Source organism: Podarcis gaigeae (assembly GCF_964106915.1).
Source record: "Podarcis gaigeae genome assembly, chromosome: 11".
NCBI classification, from domain to species: domain Eukaryota; kingdom Metazoa; phylum Chordata; class Lepidosauria; order Squamata; family Lacertidae; genus Podarcis; species Podarcis gaigeae.
Window position 1 is genome coordinate 54,314,556 of NC_139687.1, and position 20,118 is coordinate 54,334,673.

The 20,118-nt window shown below is 44.0% G+C and overlaps 1 protein-coding gene across 7 annotated transcripts in view; it reads left to right on the top strand.

The window, feature by feature from the left end:
* Window positions 1-20,118, top strand: part of MYO5B (myosin VB) — a 303,840-nt gene that overhangs the window by 161,907 nt on the left and 121,815 nt on the right. For all 7 annotated transcript variants that reach the window (XM_083702547.1, XM_083702549.1, XM_083702552.1 and 4 more), the window contains exons 8-11: window positions 4,453-4,560; window positions 6,102-6,211; window positions 9,382-9,647; window positions 18,882-18,963. In XM_083702547.1, coding sequence (XP_083558673.1) covers window positions 4,453-4,560; window positions 6,102-6,211; window positions 9,382-9,647; window positions 18,882-18,963 — 566 coding nt within the window. The remainder of the gene's footprint in view (window positions 1-4,452; window positions 4,561-6,101; window positions 6,212-9,381; window positions 9,648-18,881; window positions 18,964-20,118) is intronic.

Genomic DNA, 20,118 nt, shown 5'->3' on the forward strand with positions numbered 1-20,118 from the left:
CCTCTTCTTTCTTCCCAGTTTTCTGAAGCTAGCTCATGAACTGTTTTAATGTTTCATGTCCTGAGCATAGTGCAAAGCACACTGCTTGTACGATTGTGGAAGCAGGCAGTTCCCACCGATTCTCTCTCTAATACCTGCCTCCCTCTCCCCACCCACCCAATATCCTGTTCCTCTTTTGTTGCTAATTGAACTGGGAGGAAGGAATCACCTTGTCAAAGGCTTCTCCCTTCCAAGAAGGGTTGCTTTTGCCAAGATGGCACCACCTTGCCATGAAGCAGCTGTTTCAGCAAGCCAAGCACAGAAGGCTTCCTCTTGTTTCTAGGTCATTTGTTTCATTCATGAATCGCTTCCGATAAAACATTCCCAAGACCATTTGTTGGATCTTCCTTCCTTTCGGTCCAAAACTGTTGAGGGAGCAGCATCACCAATGGAGGAGGAAGTGGTGTGCAGGAAGGGATGTTGTGAGGGGCTGAGACAGGGATGAGGGGAGGATAAATAGAGAAAGTTGTGGGCCTTTGTGCAGCACAGAGAATGATATGTGAATGGAGCATATGAAGCACATGTGTAAGAGAGGAAAGGTACATTAATATGGGGGGAAGTAGCTGGTGTGAACATGCTTTGGAGTGAATGGCAAATCTCCACAGAGAATGAATTGCAATGAATTTTATAAAATGCACATCTGTGAATTTTAATGGGTCGCCTTTTGTTTTACAGTCATACCTTGGGTTACAGACACTTAGGATTGCGCGATTTCGGGTTGCGCACTGCGTCAAACCCGGAAGTACCGGAATGGGTTATTTCTGGGTTTGGGCGCTTGCGCATGCACAGAGGTGTTAAATCGTGCTTTGAGCATGTGCAGAAGCGCCAAATTGCGACCCACGCGTGCGCAGATGCGCCGCTGCTGGCTGCGAACGTGCTTCCTGCATGGATCACATTCACAACCCAAGCATCCACTGTATAGGCAATGTACTCTGTGTGTGTGCGTAACACACAAATAGACACAGTCTTGTGAAAACAAAGTGATTGTGATCTAAGCTTTTATTGGCTTTACTGAGTGTATGCAAGCTATGTTTAATGGAGGGAGGAAGGCGCTTCAAAGAGCAGTTTGCAAACTGTTCTCTGAAGCACCTCCCACTCTACTTGAAACAGCTCATCTGGGCTGCCTGCCCTGCCCCTCACTGCTTGCTTGCTTGCTTGCTTGCTTGCCGGCCTGCCGGTCTGTTGTCATGTGGGAGTTGCCGTGGCCACCTGTTGGTAGCCATGTGAACTGCAGCATGACAACCATCTTATAATTTTATCTACAGTATGATACCTACAGATCAGGATAGCCTTTCATGGAAAGTGCCATGAAACTTTCTGTTGTGTTTGTTGGAGTAGACCTGACATGGCTCCCCCGCTGGAGACATAGTATTTATGGCAAGCTGGCACAAGCATGCCTGTCTCTTGATGGTTGAGACATTGAGTGTGACTTGCATGTGTGAGCAATCCATCTCATATTAAAACACCACACAGTCTTTTATCCAGGCCTTTGGTTGGTTGGTTGGGTCTCTTTCTGTCCCCTATTTGTTGTTTTGCCTTTGGTTGTTTTTGTGGTTTTATTTTATGATATTTCTGGAAACAGCTGAATATATTTTAGTTTGTTGGTAAGCTTTTCCTGCTGGGTTAAAAGGCCTGTGCCTTTTCTGTATTGTGTGAAAACCTATCATTTGTTGCTGGTTTTTGTACTGTAAATTGTCTTGAGACCAATGAAGAAGGCAGTTATTAAATAATAAATGATAATATAAGCTGTGGTTTTATTTATTGGTTGTTTGCTTTTGTTTTTTATATTCTTGTGACCCACCATGGTGAAGGTAAAGGGTAAAAGGGCAGTCTGTAAGTAGGAATATTTTCCCCTCACCCTACCTTCCCTCAAATGACATGCTTTTCCATTGCGTCCTTTCACCCATCCTTGAGAATTCCACCCACTGGCACTCATTTGTTAACTGGTCCATAGGTTTCAGAGGTGTGGAAAGTCATTATACAAGCGCTAAAATGCCCTCATTCACTGGACTCACAAAAACACAACACTGCTTTTTCTGGCAGTCCTCCGTCTTCCGTTGAGGGCTCCCTACTTGGCCCACAAGTCATCATGAAACATATATTGAAATGGATGTTTAAATCCCTGTGAAAGTTTCACATAAAGCTATGCCGTTTTGATTAGAGGAAGATAAAATGGAAAGCTAGAAAGAAAAGGACTTTGCTCGCTGTCCTCAGGAGGAGTTCACTGGAAGCACACTTAATCAAGCAGAACCACTGAGCTAATCATAAACAAAAAAGTGTTTTTTTTTTAGTGTATAATCAGGTAGAAAATATACATTTTAAGCAGTGCAGCCAAGGTTTATGCCCATATGCCAGCAGTCGAAAAACAAACTGTGGGTTTATTTTTTTAATTTCCAACTTAGAAATCTTTTTGTTCTCCAGTGCAAGATGTGTGCATGTTTCTGTTATTTCAGCTTGGCTCGTTCTGAAGCCACGGGGCAGGTCAGAACAGCCCCATCAGCATGTCATGGGAAATGGCAAATTGCTGCACTCCATTTGGAGTAAATGTTACTGAAGATGAAAACGGCACTTCAGGTGCTGTTTTGAAATCCTCCAGACCACTCTGGACTGTGTTGCCTCAAGAGGCGGTAGAGCACCACAGTGTTTGAAATGTTGAAGGACAGCCTCTCTCAGATGCTGTCTAGGGAGAAAAGCAATGACAAACCTAGATAGCATCTTAAAAAGTAGAGACATCACCTTGCCAACAAAGGTCCGTATAGTAAAAGCTATGATTTTCCCAGTAGTGATGTATGGAAGTGAGAGCTGGACCATAAAGAAGGCTGATCGCCGAAGAATTGATGCTTTTGAATTATGGGGCTGGAGAAGACTCTTGAGAGTCCCATGGACTGCAAGAAGTTCAAACCTATCCATTCTGAAGGAAATCAGCCCTGAGTGCTCACTGGAAGGACAGATCGTGAAGCTGAGACTCCAATACTTTGACCACCTCATGAGAAGAGAAGACTCCCTGGAAAAGACCCTGATGTTGGGAAAAATGGAGGGCACAAGGAGAAGGGGATGACAGAGGACGAGATGGTTGGACAGTGTTCTTGAAGCTACCAGCATGAGTTTGACCAAACTGCGGGAGGCAGTGGAAGACAGGAGTGCCTGGTGTGCTCTGGTCCATGGGGTCACGAAGACTCGGAAACGAATAAACGACTAAACAACAACAACAATGGTATACCTTGAGACCAATTTGTCTCACCCATGGTCGACTTATGCCAGTTTCTGGAAACCACAGGAGGTGAGAGTGGTCTTGTGCTTGAATCCTGTTTGCAGGCTTTTCACTGGCATCTGGTTGTGAATAGGATGCTGAAAATAGATGAGCCATTGAACTTCTCCTGCAGGGCTCTCCTTAAGTCATTATGGGGCAATGCTAGCTTCTCAGCATCAGTGTTGCTGCCACTTACCAGGAAGAAGTGAGGAGGCAGCGGGGAGAGCCAATAGAACGTTCCACATAACACCGGTCTTGAAAGACCTACACTGGCTCCCAGTACGTTTCTGAGCACAATTCAAAGTGTTGGTGTTGACCTTGAAAGCCCTAAACGGCCTCGGTCCAGTATACCTGAAGGAGCATCTCCACCCCCATCATTCTGCCCAGACACTGAGGTCCAGCGCTGAGGGCCTTCTGGTGGTTCCCTTGCTGCGAGAAGCCAAGTTACAAGGAACAAGGCAGAGGGCCTTCTCGGTGGTGGCACCCGCCCTGTGGAACGCCCTCCCACCAGATGTCAACGAGGAAAACAACTACCAGTCTTTTAGACGACATCTGAAGGTGGCCCTGTTTAGGAAAGCTTTTAATGTTTAATAGATTATTGTATTTTAACATTCTGTTGGAAGCCGCCCAGAGTGGCTGGGGAAACCAGCCAGATGGGCGGGGTATAAATAAATTATTATTGTTGTTGTTGTTGTTGTTATTATTATTATTATTATTATTATTATTATTATTATTATTCCTGCTGACATACCCACCTATACCACACCTGCCCCAGTAAGTGGCCATGAGACTGCTGCCATGTCATGATGCGAAATATAATATGCGTGATCTGGAGTTCCAAGTCAACGCATTAGATTACAGCAGTTCTCAACCTGTGGGTCCCCAGATGTTGTTAGACTGCAACTCCCATCATCCCTGAGCTCTGGCCTTCCTAGCTAGGGGTGATGGGAGATGTAGTCCAACAACATCTAGGGACCCACAGGCTGAGAAAGCCTGCATTAGAAGTACGTCAAACTCAGTACGATTTAGCACACACTTGGGGAACCTTTGTCCATCCAGATGTTACTGAACTGCGATTCCCATCATCGCTGACAATTGCTGGAGCTGACGTTCGGCAGTGTTTCGCTTTTACAAACTGACACTCTCTGTTTCTTTCCCCCCAGTGCCTGCTGAAAATTTTTTGTACACCTCTTTGGGAGGAGACACATCCATCGAAGGAGTGGATGACGCAGATGACTTTGAGAAAACCAGGCATGCCTTCACTCTGCTTGGTAAGGGATTGTTTAAAAGATGACTTGGATGTTTTCCCAGTGGAACATTTGGATGATATGGCTGTCCTTTGCAGAAGGTGCTGCATAACCCCCCAGGAGCTTTACTGTGATCTCATAACCCTTGAAGGCATTTGGGTGTGGGTGTGTACGTGCATGCAACCGCAACACACCCAAGCACACACACCTAGTCAGCTTTACCTTGCTTGTCTACCTATTTAATTTGAATAATGCTTTGCAGGCATATAACTATTCGTGCTTTCATCGACATGGAAATTGATGTTGCCATGCTAGTCAATGAATTGGTTAAATTAGTAGATGATTCACTCCAAAGATTTTTAATCGGACCGCAAGTTTGTTAATTCATTTTAATAAAAGCGTTTGCAAAAATGGCTGAGAAGAGGTATTCACAGCACCACCCTAGTTTCCTGCAAGGGAGGAAATGCTTCTAAGATGGTGCTTCCTGGAATATGTGCAGGTATTGGTTAAAAATAATATATATGCTTTTTCTTCAAAAAATTATTTACTCATATGCATATTTGTGCCGATTAATCAATCCATTAAAATATGTTTTAGTTTGTGCTGAATCCGAGTGTTGATACATCTAGCCCAGGCATAGGCAAACTCGGCCCTGCAGATGTTTTGAGACTACAGTTCCCATTATCCCTGACCACTGGTCCTGTTAGCTAGGGATGATGGGAGTTGGAGTTCCAAAGCATCTGGAGGGCCAAGTTTGCCTATACCTGATCTAGCTCAATAGTGGTTGCCTATCAGTGTTTCGCAAACTTGGGTCCACAGCAGTTGTTGGACTACAGTTCTCATCATCCCTGACCACTGGTGCTGCTAGCGATGGTTGATGAGAGTTGTTGTCCAACAGCAATTTTGCACCTGTTATTCCAAATTTTGCACCATTGAATTGGTTTCTGTCCCCTGTATAGATTATGCAAACTGGGCAGGATATCATAATTTCTCTTATTTTGTATAAGTCTTATTTTGCTTTGCATAGTGGGTGGTGCTATATTACGCCCGCCCCCCCAGCTACCAAAAATTACCGTATTTTTTGCTCTATAAGACTCACTTTTTCCCACCTAAAAAGTAAGGGGAAATGTGTGTGCGTCTTATGGAGCGAATGCAGGCTGCGCAGCTATCCCAGAAGCCAGAACAGCAAGAGGGATTGCTGCTTTCACTGCGCAGCGATCCCTCTTGCTGTTCTGGCTTCTGAGATTTAGAATATTTTTTTTTCTTGTTTTCCTCCTCCAAAAACTAGGTGCGTCTTGTGGTCTGGTTCATCTTATAGAGCGAAAAATACGGTAATTCTGGCCCTTCTCTGACTTGAGATTCGAACAGGCATTGCCCACACATTCATGCATATGCTTGGAACCAGGAGAGCTGGAAATAGGAATGTTGTTACTGCTGTTATTTTAAGGCTGAGGTTCTTAGGGCAGGAGCAGGAATCACACCCTATGGATCTCCTGCAGCCACGTGAAAGCAATTCTCCAGGCACATTCCCTCTGTGAAGACTGGATATTGGTTGTTTCTTTCAGGAGTGAAGGATTCCCATCAGTTGGCCATTTTTAAGATACTCGCCGCTATCCTGCACTTAGGAAATGTGGATCTTCAACCAGAACGTGATGGAGAATCCTCCAGTATATCAGTAAGTTCTCTGCGTTGTTGCTGCTGTTGTTAGAAATAATAATAATGGTAACAATTAATTAATTAATTAATTAATTACCTGTCCTTCACCCTGAGGCCCCAAGACATGTCACAACAATTAAAACACAATATTAAAAACAGTTTAAAACAACAATACAATCTTAGGAATACGGTAAACATGGAGGAGGTCATTTGTTTTGTCCCCAAATTCTTGATAAAATAGTTTAGGGCTCTTTCGGGATTGTGCTACAGCTATCCCACTCGCCTAAGCTTGTAGGATAGCTCAGTCGGTAGAGCATGAGACTCCGAATCCCCGGGGTCATGGGTTCAAGCCCCCCCACTGCTGGGCAAAATATTCCTGCATTGCAGGGGTTTGGACTAGATGACCCTCAGGGTCCCTTCCAACTCTGCAGTGCTGGGATTCTGTAAGTCTGGGGAGCAGCCAATTTTAGCTGTGCAGTTAGAGAACAGAAGACTCTTGTATTTCTCTCCTTACAGACATGTAGGTTAAGCATGGGAAAAGTATTCAGAGCGTGCTGGTCCTTAAAGCAGCATCCGTACCTCCCAAATCAAAATGCCTGAACAAAACACAAGCTCATGAATAACACATCTTAAAAAAAAAGGAATCCACTCTAAAGTTGTACTAGAAGTTCCACTTTCGTCTCTTACGTGCTTCTTATTCAAGCAGTATGAATACAATAATATAAACAGTGGCGCTGTGGGTTAAACCACTGAGCCTAGGGCTTGCCAATCAGAAGGTCGGCAGTTCGAATCCCCGCGACGGGGTGAGCTCCCATTGCTCGGTTCCTGCTCCTGCCAACCTAGCAGTTCAAAAGCACGTCAAAGTGCAAGTAGATAAATAGGTACCGCTCCGGCGGGAAGGCAAACGGCATTTACGTGCGCTGCTCTGGTTCGCCAGAAATGGCTTAGTCATGCTGGCCACATGACCCGGAAGCTGTACGCCGGCTCCCTTGGCCAATAAAGCGAGGTGAGCACCGCAATCCCAGAGTCGTCCACAACTGGACCTAATGGTCAGGGGTCCCTTTACCTAGCGCACTGTTAAATCTGTAGCAATTGTGATGTCCTGTTTCAGGGAAGTTTTCTGCCTTAATTAAAATATTAAAATGTACTTTTGCACAGTGTCGCTGTTACCCAAGAGATGGGCTGTTTTAATTTCAGGGCTTTGATCAATTGGGTACATAAACAAATCTTCACTTGTAGCGTTGTCTTCCCTTAATATCATTGGTGTTATTTAATTAAAATGTAAGTGCAGCTCTGTGATGCTAGATCCATCTGTTAACTCGTTTAATTAGTGATGAGGCAACTTGGTGTAACTGAATGTGATTGCGTAGAGAAGAGATTGGCTTTGTGTGGCCCTCCACTCACAACACTGCTTACAGGGGAGCAACAGTCTCCATGGGCTATTTGTCTCTGTCCTGGCTTGTGTATGGCAGTCAATTGCCAAGGAGCACATGGCAAAAACTTGAGTGGTGCCTCAGTTGCTGTTCACAGTCAGGTTCGGAGGTATTGCCTTGAGGCATGTGGCACAGAACCACATTCCTGACCCTTCAGCCCTTGCTCAGTTCAAGACATGATCCCTGTTTTAAAATTGCTGGCTGCCCAATTTCATGCAGTTTCTCAGGGTTAAATAAGTGGGAGGCTCAAATTGACCTTGATCCTAGTTGTAGGTGTATGCCATTGTAAAGCAGGGGGTTTTAAAGCTATGTTTGCTCTGGAAATAAGCAATGGAAAGTACCGTATTTTTCGCTCTATAGGACGCACCCGACCATAGGACGCACCTTGTTTTAGAGGAGGAGAACAAGAAAATAAAATTCTCCGCCTCTTTGCTCAGCACCCCTTCAGCGAAGCGGCAGGAGAAACGGAGCCCCTTCCATTTCTCCTCCCGCTTGGCTGAAGGGGCGCTGCGCAGCTCTCCCTCTCTGCTGAAGCCAGGAGAGTCTTGCTCTCCCGGCTTCAGCAAAAGGAACCCGAAGCCTCCGGAGTGCACTGATCCCTCTCGCTCTCCAGCCTTCAGCGAAAGCAATGGGAAGCCTCCAGAGTGCGGAGGGAGCGCTCCCTCTGCGGTTCAGAGGCTTTGCGTTGCTATCGCTGAAGCCAAGGAGCCTGCATTCACTCCATAGGACGCACACACATCTCCCCTCAATTTTTGGAGGGGAAAAAGTATGTCATATAGAGCGAAAAATACGGTAACTCTCCTCCTGCTGCTTTTCCTCCTCATTTTCCAAAATAGAAGTATGTGGGAAGTTTTCCAAAGGAAGCGGTGATGAAATAGGCATGAAAAGCAAACACTGTTGAAAGGAGGGCACCATAGTAAACGTTCTTCATTTCTGTTATCTAACTGGCCTCAGGGTGTGGAGAGGTCCTGTTTTTAAATATAGTGGATGCTCGGGTTGCGAACGTGATCCATGCAGGATCCACATTCGCAACCCTCAGCGGCACGTCTGCACACATGCGGGTTGCAATTCAGCACCTCTGCACATGCGCAAAGCGCAAATTAGCACTTCTGCGCATGTGCGACCGCTGAAACCCGGAAGTAACCCGTTCTGGTACTTCCGGGTTTCGGCAGTCCATAACCAAAAACAACACAACCTGAAGCAGCTATAACCCGAGGTATGACTGTATTTGGAAGTAAGATACTTTGCTAATCTACCCAGAGGTTCTCTAGTAGATCCCAGCCCACCTTTGGCCCACCACTGGTATACATAGAATCATAGAACTGATTCCAACCGCCGCAAGGCAAGAATCTCAACACATGGTTCCCCATCCTATTGTAAGCCATACCGGATCCTGCTTAGCTCTGCAAATGTGCTAGCAGCTTTATTACTGCACCAATAGGAGGTGGGAAATCATGGCTAAAATAGCAGCATATGGCAAATCTGAGACTGGTTAAAATAGCAGTGAGGTTGTTAAGAGCCTTGATGACCTTATGAGCTGAATCTGGACATTGCTTCATTTGGAATAAGTGAAACTGGGAGCGCAATTCTGTAAACAAGCTTCATCGCTCAAAGCGAGCTTCAGCTCTCAGAGCGGAAGCATCCATCCCTCCCTTCCTTTCCCCCGTTAACCAGAGGGGTGGGCGGGCTATTGTCATCTGGTCCGTGTCCCTCATCGCATGCTTTGCTGAATTGGATGTCTTTCTTTATATCCTAGAAACAGGATGAACACCTGCATAATTTTTGCAGATTGCTGGGAGTAGAGCACAACCAAATGGAGCACTGGCTCTGCCATCGGAAGCTGGTCACCACTTCGGAGACCTATATCAAGAACATGTCAGTCCAGCAGGTTGTGAACGCCAGGAATGCGCTGGCCAAGCACATTTATGCCCAGCTGTTCAACTGGATTGTGCAGCACATCAACAAGGCCCTGCACACCACGGTCAAGCAGCATTCGTTTATCGGGGTGCTGGACATTTACGGGTAGGCAGAAAGCTTGTTTTCATTTGCCAGGACAAGGTTTCCGCTGGACGCTTGAGATTGTTTGCATTGCAATTTGCAAAATGGTTAGAGCCGTGTGTGCTGGTGGGGTGGCCGTTTGCTTATCCATACAGGAAAACATAACAGTAATACTTGGCATAATTTGTATAGCACTTTTAAGGAGGGTTACTCAAATGCAAATGGACATGGGTGGCGCTGTGGGTTAAACCACAGAGCCTAGGGCTTGCCGATTAGAAGGTCGGCGGTTCGAATCCCCGCGACAGGGTGAGCTCCCGTTGCTCGGTCCCTGCTCCTGCCAACCTAGCAGTACGAAAGCACACCAGTGCAAGCAGTGGCATAGCGTGGGTTGTCAGCACCCGGGGCAAGGCAAGTAATTTGCGCCCCCTAACCCTAACCCCCAGATGTTGCGCCTGGTGTGGCCGGCCCCCCCCTGCACCCCCCACGCTACGCCACTGAGTGCAAGTAGATAAATAGGTACTGCTCCGACGGCATTTCTGTGCACTGCTCTGGTTCACAGGAGTGGCTTTGTCATGCTGGCCACATGACCTGTAAGCTGTCTGCGGACAAATGCTGGCTCCCTCGACCAGTAAAGCGAGATGAGTGCCGCAACCCCAGAGTCATTCACGACTGGACCTGATGGTCAGGGGTCCCTTTACCTTTACCTTTACTCAAATGCAGGCTGAGACTTTTGCTGAGACTACAGAGGAAGTTATTTGCAAAACTGATTGAAAGAGAACCACCATGAGATCTATGGATAAAACGGGGTTTACAAATTTAATAAATAAATTGCAATTGGGAAACAAGTGCAGACCCCATGCGTCTTCTGTGGCCACAGTTGCAGCCGCAGCTAAATGCCAGTTTGAGAATCACAGCTGTGGAGTACTGGGTACTTTGCATATTTAATTTTGCTCCTGCTTACAACAGTTCTGTGAGGTAGTATAGCCTTCTGTTTCCAACAGTGTCAGTCATGTTTTGATTACGTCTTGATTAATGGAGGTTCCAATTGTATCCTTTTAAAAAAACAACTAAGCTAGCGGTCAGCACCACATATTGTGGCAATGAGTTCCGTAAGTTAATCATGGTGTGAATAAGTGCTTCCTTTTGTCTGACTTGCGTCTATTGTCAATCATACTTGTTTGGGTCACCCCAAGTTCTGATTTTATGAATGCAGAAATAAAATATTTCTCTATCCACATCATTCATAATCATATCCACTTTGTCTCCATGGACCATCTCCCATCATCACTATTTTCCTAAAACAAACAAAAAAACAAACCCAATTTCTTCATCCTTTTGTCACAGAGGAGATGCTCCAATTCTTTGATCAGTGGGACAAAAGAGGTGTGGAAATCGAAGGAATTTTTTTTAAAGTAACCTAATAAATCCGTACAAGTTCTCTTGATTTCAGAGAGAGTTCCCCTGCCAAGGATGGAGGTTTGACAAGCCAAAAGCTATTAGCGACACAGGAAAAAAGAGAGAGGCATAAGACCAATGCAAAAAGAAGAAAAAAAGCTTGCCAGTCAGAGACATCTGAGCTGAGAACAGGAATCTGAATTGAAGGCTAATACCCGTGAAAGATTAAGTTAGGCAAGGGGGTGTCTATTAGTGTGAAATTCATTTTCTTCACCCAGCATCTGGTGCTTATGCCTATTTGTCAGAGAAGGGGTTTGGGAATCACTGCCCTAAAAAAAGACAAACTGGGCTAAGTGGCATCGTTTAATTGATCAAAGAGACGCTTCGGTGCAATGAGCTTTGCCAGCAAACGTCAGGAATATGATCTCTTCAGCAAAAGAGCTTTATCTGCTAGGGATGCTGGTGAGAATTAGCTGCTGTCGTCTCTCGTCGTTGCACCTCTAATGAAACTTCCGCATAGACACAAATCGCAGAAACGAAGCAGTGGAGCCCAGTTGCGTCCTGCTGGCCTCTCCAGAATAACCTAGTTGGCCACTGTGAGAACAGGAATGCTGGACTAGATGGACCTTTGGTCTCATCCAGCAGGGCTCTTCTTATAATAATAATCTTTTTCTCATATACCACCCTAAAAACATCTGGTCCAGGCTGGAATCGTACATTGACAAGCTGATGAATCAGTTCCCTGCAGCCTCAGTGATAGTGGCAGGCGACTTAAATGCTAGAATTGGCCAGTCTGACGATGACTTGTATGCTCACTTCCACGAATCGCCTCCCATCTTAGAAGAAGCCCAATCTATACCAATCAGGCACTCAAAAATTAAGGGTTGCAAGTTTGCAGGCCTGTGCCTATTGCGCTTGTCTAACAAGCTGGTCATATTGAATGGTCGCGTCAAAAGGGAAAAGGATGGGGAATTTACGTTCATATACCACCACCCCGACTGGGTTGCCCCAGCCAAAGCTGGGTTCAGAGCGGCTAACAACAGTAAAAATAGCACAGTTTACATAAAATCACAGTCAATTAATTGAAATACATTCTAAAATCAATTCAGAATCAAATTAATGGCAACCATTGGGCTAGAGTTCTATGAGGATTACAGAAGGAGGGGGTCAGACTATGCTTTGGCCAAAGGCCAGGTGGAACAGCTCTGTCTTGCAGGCCCTGCGGAAAGATGTCAAGTCCCTCAGGGCCCTAGTCTCTTGTGACAGAGCGTTCCACCAAGTTGGGGCCACGGCCAAAAAAGCCCTGGCTCTGGTTGAGGCCACCCTAACCTCCCTGTGGCCCGGGATCTCGAAGATGTTTTTATTTGAAGACCGTAAGGTCCGCCGTGGGACATACCAGGAGAAGCGATCCCGTAGGCACGAGGGTCCTAGGCTGTGTAGGGCTTTAAAGGTTAAAACCAGCACCTTAAACCTGATCCTGTACTCCACCGGGAGCCAGTGCAGCTGGTATAGCACTGGGTGAATGTGATCCCGCGGCGAGGACCCCGTAAGGAGTCTCGCCACGGCATTCTGCACCCGCTGGAGTTTCTGGTCTCAAGGGCAGCCCCACGTAGAGTGAGTTACAATAATCAAGCCTGGAGGTGACCGTCACATGGATCACAGTGGCTAGGTCAGGGTGAGAGAGACAATACAGCAGCAAACATTAAAAGCTTGTGTTCTTATGGCAGAAGGAAAGGGAAAGTAAGCTGAGTACAATGGGCCATGGTGAAAATTTATCATGGGCTGCACCGTTGTCATTAGTATGCATGCTTTATTTGCATGCCTTTCATCAAATTAACACAAACAGCAAGCAGCCATGGCCTGGTACATGCAGTGAATTTTTACCCACCTCAATTTGATATACTGAAATGTATCTTGGGGATATGGCAAGGGATCATACATCATCATGTCCAAAGTTAAGGTTCCAAATGGAAATGCTTGTGGAATTCTCCTGGCGAGAGAGTTTTAATTCATGTTCAGCCATATTTGACACATTTTAGAACTGCCTCCCAACAGCTAAAAATCTAGAGTCACTTAATCAAAGAGCGCGAGAGAGCTTGACAAATTGTAAAATATAATGGAAGGTGATTTTCACTTGAAGCCTCTGTTATTATTTTTTAAGCGTAGGATATCCCTGGATTGTGCATTTCAGACTTTCTCTGTGGTTTTCATAGCTTTAGAACCTGTTCAGTCTGCCCTGCAGAAGGTTCCTGAGGGCATCATGCAACTTGAGAAGATACAGGTTGCCCACACATGTTGTTGTTGTTTAGTCGTTTAGTCGTGTCTGACTCTTCATGACCCCCTGGATCAGAGCACGCCAGGCCCTCCTGTCTTCCACTGCCTCCCACAGTTTGGTCAAACTCATGTTAGTAGCTTCGAGAACACTGTCCAGCCATCTTGTCCTCTGTCATTCCCTTCTCCTTGTTCCCTCCATCTTTCCCAACATCAGGGTCTTTTCCAGGGAGTCTTCTCTTCTCATAAGGTGGCCAAAGTATTGGAGCCTCAGCTTCACGATCTGTCCTTCCAGTGAGCAGTCAGGGCTGATTTCCTTCAGAATGGAGAGGTTTGATCTTCTTGCAGTCCATGGGACTCTCAAGAGTCTCCTCCAGCACCACAATTCAAAAGCATCAATTCTTTGGCGATCAGCCTTCTTTATGGTCCAGCTCTCTTTATGCCCACACATAGTTCTAATAAAATAACCATGTGCCCAGGAAGTCAAGTAGCCTGGTGAGTTAAGCAGAAGTCTTGAACTAAATTACTTGAGTTTCCCATGGCCGCTTTTCCAGCTTTGAAACCAGAAGTTATAACCCTCGAGCCCCAGGGAAGTAAATTATTAATGCTCTTAATGCTTCTAATGGGCTTGGAAGACAAAAGTTAAGCATATCTTCTTCATAGAGAAACATACACTGCGGACAGTTGGATCTTTTCAAATCTTTGTGGGCAAGCTGATCCTTCGGTTATGGCTTTCTAGCAAAACCGCCAGTGTCTTATTAAGCTTACTAGGTGTTTGCAGGATGCAAAAATGCCCAACACCCCAGAAAGCTAAAACATTTTGGCAAATTGTACATGTTTTTAAGATTTTGTTTTCATCTTCAATTTGAAATCTCTGTGGCTTTACATTTTTCATGATAAGCAATGCTTCCTTCAGACTTAGTCCAGTACTCATCCTGCCGAATGTTTTGGTTCCCTGGGGAGTGTATAATTGCAGCTTCTGATTTTTTCAGAAATAAAAAGAAAAGAATTCTGTTTTGCAGAAGGTTGGTGTGCTGTAGCTGTTAGTGTTGTGGAGATCTGGGTTCAAATCCCTGCTCAGTCTTGAAACTCCTTTTCTCAGCCTAGCCCTAGTAGCTGTGAGAATGAAATTGGATAAACTCCTGTGTACTCCTGTGGTTTTGTTTTTGTTAAGTTGTGGGCGAACGTATCAAACGACACAGCAATTCTTCAAACAGCTCTTGTTTATTCAGAGGCCAGAACAGAACTGAACTGAAGAGCTCAGTCAGCCTGCTTATATAGAGCTCCAGAACAATGTAACTGTAGCAACTTTCTAAAACTATCCAATCACTGAACGTCACTTTCGATCCTTCATTTGCATACAAACTATCCAATCACTGAACGTCACTTTCGATCCTTCATTTGCATAACTATCTACAGTATCCCCCTGCTGGCCCAGGGTGAGAACTTCAGTACATAACAGTTTTTATCTGGAAGAAGACGAGCTATAACTATGACTGGATGCATTATTAATTTTTTTAAAAAATAGGCAAGTCTGTGCTTTGGGTTTCTGTTGAGAAAGAAGAGCCAGACAGCAAAGAAGAAGAAGAAAAGGGGAATTAGTAACGTAGGCTTTATCATACAATCTCTCTAGCTTACTTTTAAAAACTCCACAATGTTTCCAGCCTTAGGGTGTTTTCATACATTGTGTTAACAAGTACTCTTGAGCTTGTCTCTGGTGTTTTGTGTGTCATGTCTGAATTCATACGGGCATAAGAGCCAAAGTCCCATGTGGTTCAGCATGCTGTTCTCAGAGTGGCCAATCAGATGCCCCCAGTTAACTATTGTGTGAATGTTGTTGTTGTTGTTTTTAAAAAGAAGTGAATAGTGGACCCAATCTGGAGAGAGATGGGGCGGGAAGTTTGCACAAGTGAGTTCGTCTTATTCACACATTTTTGTACAATGCCCTGCTCAGTAACGGCAATCCTGCAAGATGGATCGCTGTTACTATCTCAGTATTGCAAAGGGGGAAACTGAGGCTGGGAGGTGGTGGGTTGTGTGAGGTGAGGCTTGGACTGGCGACTTCCCATGTTTACAGTTCACACTCGGAAAGAAAAAGTAAAACTCTGTTTTTCACTTAGTTTGTTACCCTGCATATTTGGCAGCCCAGGCTATCCTCATCGGATTTGGGCTGATGTGTCATTGCAGGAAATGTTGTTTTTGTCCTCCCTGTCAGCGGAATGTGAGGATGGCCACCAATTTAGTTGGCTTTAAAGTGGGATTAGACAAATTCACCAGGGATAAGGCTATCAGCGTCTACTAGTCTTGACGGTTGTACTTCCAGGATCAGAGGCAGAATGACCGTGAATACTAATTGCTGTGGAGAAGCAGTGGGAGAGAGCCGCTGCCTCCATTTCATTTATTCGTTTATTTTGTGGACCGCCCTTCATCTGAAGATCAGAAGGCAGTTCACAACATTGAAATTACAAAATGTGAACACAAAATACATACTAAAGCAAAAGCAAAACAATAACCCCTCTCCCGCAACACATTTAAAAGGCCTTAGAATATTCTGTCAGCCAAAGGCCTGGTTATACAGAAACATTTTTGCCTCCTTGGGGAGAGCATTCCACACACAGGGAGGCACCACAGAAAAGGCCCATTCTCATGTTGCCACCCTTCGGACTTCTAATGAAGGAGGCACGCGAAGAAGGGACTCAGATGATGATCTCAGGATCTGTGTCAGTTCATATAAGGAGAGGTAGTCCTTGAGGTACTGTGTTTCTGAGCCATTTAAGGCTTTATAGGTCAAAACCAGCACTTTGAATTGGGCCCATAAACTGTTTGGCAGCCAGTTCAGTCAGGCTAGGATTGGTGTTATATGCTGAAACCGTCTTGCAGCTTGGCTGCCGAATTCTGCACCAGCTGAAGTTTCCAAACCGTCTTTAGAGGCAGCCCTGCATAGAACGCATTGCAGTAGTCTAATGTAGAGACTATCAGAGCTTTGTTGTGTGCATGGTCTTTCCAGAGGCATTGGACATTCTGGAAAATAATATGCCATATGAGATAGGCCTTTGGTCCACTATCCAGAAGAGCTGCTCTTCTGAAATCTCTGGTTCATCCTACATCATAGGAAAATATCTTGTATTCCGTATTTGTGCCTTCTTTCGTGGAGACAAAGGGGCAGTTCATTTCCCAATTTTTAGGCTGCATGCTGAAATCGCAATATCACAAATACATTTTTAACAGCCTAAATCTGAGTCTTTGAGCAGAATTTTCCTTAATCAACCTCAAAATGGGGGGATTGGATTTCCATTGGAGCAGCACACTTACAAACTGTAAAAGTTAATGGTTTTATCTTAAGCCAATGGTTTTATCTTAAGCCTTCAGTTCTCTTGCTCTGTTAGAGTTAAGCTGTTATATGTGACAATAGAGGAGCTCTTAATCTGATAAAATCGGGGAAATTGGGGGACATTTTTAACTGAATGCCGCCTCTATTAAATAACAAGATTGCAGAGCCTGGAGAGTTACAAATGCAGCCCTTAAAAAATGACAACAAAAATACGTTTTAAGCCCTTTATCTTTATGGTCCAGTGGAAGTGTTCTGCCTTAGCTGCCTTTTTATCTTCTCAAAAGCTTTATTAATTGAATAGAAAGAAGCTCATGTTTTCTCCTTCTTCTTTCCCAGAAATAAATATAGAGGGAGAGAGGGAGGGAGGGAGACAGTGACAGAGAGAAAGGTGGTGCTTATTTAGATGTTTAGGTCATTCAGAACCTAAGAGCCGTATTGGATCAGGCCAATGACCCTTGTAATAATAATAATAATAATAAAATTATTTATATCCAGCCCTCCCCATCCGAAGCCGGGCTCAGAGCGCCTAACAACAGTAAAATGATAAAACATTCTAAAATCATGTCATTCTAAAATTAATTCCAATCAAATTAATGGCAACCATTGGGCTAGAGTTCTGTGAAGATTGCCAAAGGAGGGAGTCAGGCTGTGCCCTTGCCAAAGGCCTGGTGGAACAGCTCTGTCTTGCAGGCCCTGCAGAAAGATGTCAAGTCCCGCAGGGCCCTAGTCTCTTGGGACAGAGTGTTCCACCAGATCGGAGCTACAGCTGAAAAAGCCCTGGCTCTGGTTGAGGCCAGCATCCTGAGGTGGTAGAGGAAGTACCTTCAGGAAGGAGGTGTAGGGGTGTGTGTGTGTGTGTGTGAGAGAGAGAGAGAGAGAGAGAGAGAGAGAGAGAGAGAGAAGCACAGTGGGGGCCTCATATTCCCAGGGTGGCCCCTACTAAAGCAAACAGTCTAATTGGTCAACGTCTAAAAGATATCGAGCATCAGAACAACCTGGCCACTATAAGGAAATTCTGCCCTTGCTATGTTCAGTTTCCACCTCTGCATTTTGATTCTCTGGCCCCATTTCTGCACAAACTTATTATCCCAAAGTACAGACGTGCTTTTACACTTGCAAGACTGGATGTTTTGCCATCTGTGGTACTTGAGGGTCGATTCCAAAAAGATCCCGCCTGAGAAACGTCTTTGCCCCTGTGGAGATGGCAGCACTGAAACAGCGTCACACATCCTCCTGTCCTGTACTCTCTACAAAGACCTGAGGAACGAGATCATCACCCCACTCGTACTAACCATCCCAGGGTGCTCAACCACTGCCACAATATCAGATCGAAATGAGCAGATAACAGCAAAGTTTGCTAGGTTCATAGCAGGGGCAATCAGAATAAGGGCCACTGACTGACGACTGATTCAGGACTTTAAATTGTGATCTTACATCAAATTTCCTTTTCTGTGTATACTGTAATGTTTTACTGTTGCTATGGCCATTGGCTAATGCAAATAAAGTTCTATCTATCATCTATCTATATCTATCTATCATCTATCTATCTATCTATCTATCTATCTATCTATCTATCTATCTATCTAATCTATCTATCATCTATCTATCATCTATATCTATCTATCTATCTATCTATCTATCTATCTATCTATCTATCTATCTATCATCTATCTATCATCTATCTATATCTATATCTATATCTATATCTATATCTATATCTATATCTATATCTATATCTATATCTATATCTATATCTCTATCTATCTATCTATCTATCTATCTATCTATCTATCTATCATCTATCTATCTATCTATCTATCTATCATCTATCTATCTATCTATATCTATCTCTATCTATCTCTATCTATCTATCTATCTGTCTATCATCTATATCTATCTATCTATCATCTATCTATCTATATCTATCTATCTATCTATCTATCTATCTATCTATCTATCTATCTATATCTATCTCTATCTATCTATCTATCTATCTATCTATCTATCTATCTATATCTATCATCTATCTATCATCTATCATCTATCTATCTATCTATCTATCTATCTATCTATCATCTCTCATCTACCTATCTATCATCTATCTATCTATCATCTATCTATCTATCATCTATCTATCTATCTATCTTCCCAGGGTGGCTTCCCAAAAAATAAAAATCAAACGATTAAAATGTAACTACAAACTCAGATTTTAGAAATGGTTCTGTGTAGCCTTGACCTGAGAATGTTGTTTCCGTCTGCAGGTTTGAAACTTTCGAAGTGAACAGCTTTGAACAATTCTGCATCAACTATGCCAATGAAAAGCTCCAGCAGCAGTTCAACTCGGTAATTTGGGTTTATAGTTTTTATTTTTCCACAGTGACATTGTCTGGAAATGTGGTGAAGAGGGATAGATAGAAAAGCAAATATTTTTTAATATGTGTAAAAGATGGCAAGGGGGTCTCCAACCACATTACATTTTTAACACACAGCAGGCTTTTCTTTTCTTTCTTTCAGTTGAGGTTATTTTGTTTTCGCTGAAAACAAGGTGTATTATTTATCATGTTAAAATTACATATGAGCCCTCAGTATTCATGGGGGGGGGTCTATAATCTTTTGCATGCTTGCTTAACATAATGGTCCATTGGTTTCAATGGGGTTTACTCCTGTGAGGAAGAGTAGCCTGTATCTAAATTGTAGCTGAAAATGTATTTAATCATCTCCCAGATTCAGAGACTACATGTATTTGTTTTATTTATTTATAAAAAAATATTTATATATAAATATATATCACAGTGATTCGCAACAACAGGAAGCTCTCAGAGTTCCCAACTATTTAATGGCCTGACTAATAAAAGTTTTTCCCATCCTATTTTTTTAATATATAAAAAAACAAGCTATTCCAGCCTTGCTGAATGTGGACACTACAAAATATACATTTAAGAGAAGAAATGGTGTTTATGCTCTGTCAACCCTTCTCCCCCACAAAAAGCAGGCAACACTTCTTCACTTTCCCCTTCCCTTCCCCCATAACAAATGAAATACAGGTGAAGAAAGCAAGGCACACCCTCCCCACAACAGGTAACCCCCCCTTGCCCTAACCAAACAATTTTTAAAAAGCAAAAACCAAAACGAACCAGTCATTGTCCTATGGAATTCGAAATGACCATGAAATTAATCATTTCACTGAAACGTTATTGGTGCAACTTTGTAAAGTTTCAGTGAGCAAATTTGGGGTCCTCCAATTTTCCCCCCGTTCCTGCTGATGGCTGCAAGATCTCTGTATCTAAGAATTTGTGCCAGAGCTTGCTTTTTGTTTCTCTTCCCTCCCAGCCCCCTTTCCTTTTCTGTTGTGTCTCTTAGGCAGGTGCTGTCATTCCACTGCTATCTGAAAGCCACTCGGTGAGCCTTTTTCAGCTGCAGAGGAGAATAAAAATGCCTGCTGCTACTACTAATAATAGTGATCCTCAGGTGCCGCTTTCCCAGTCAGCATAGATTTAA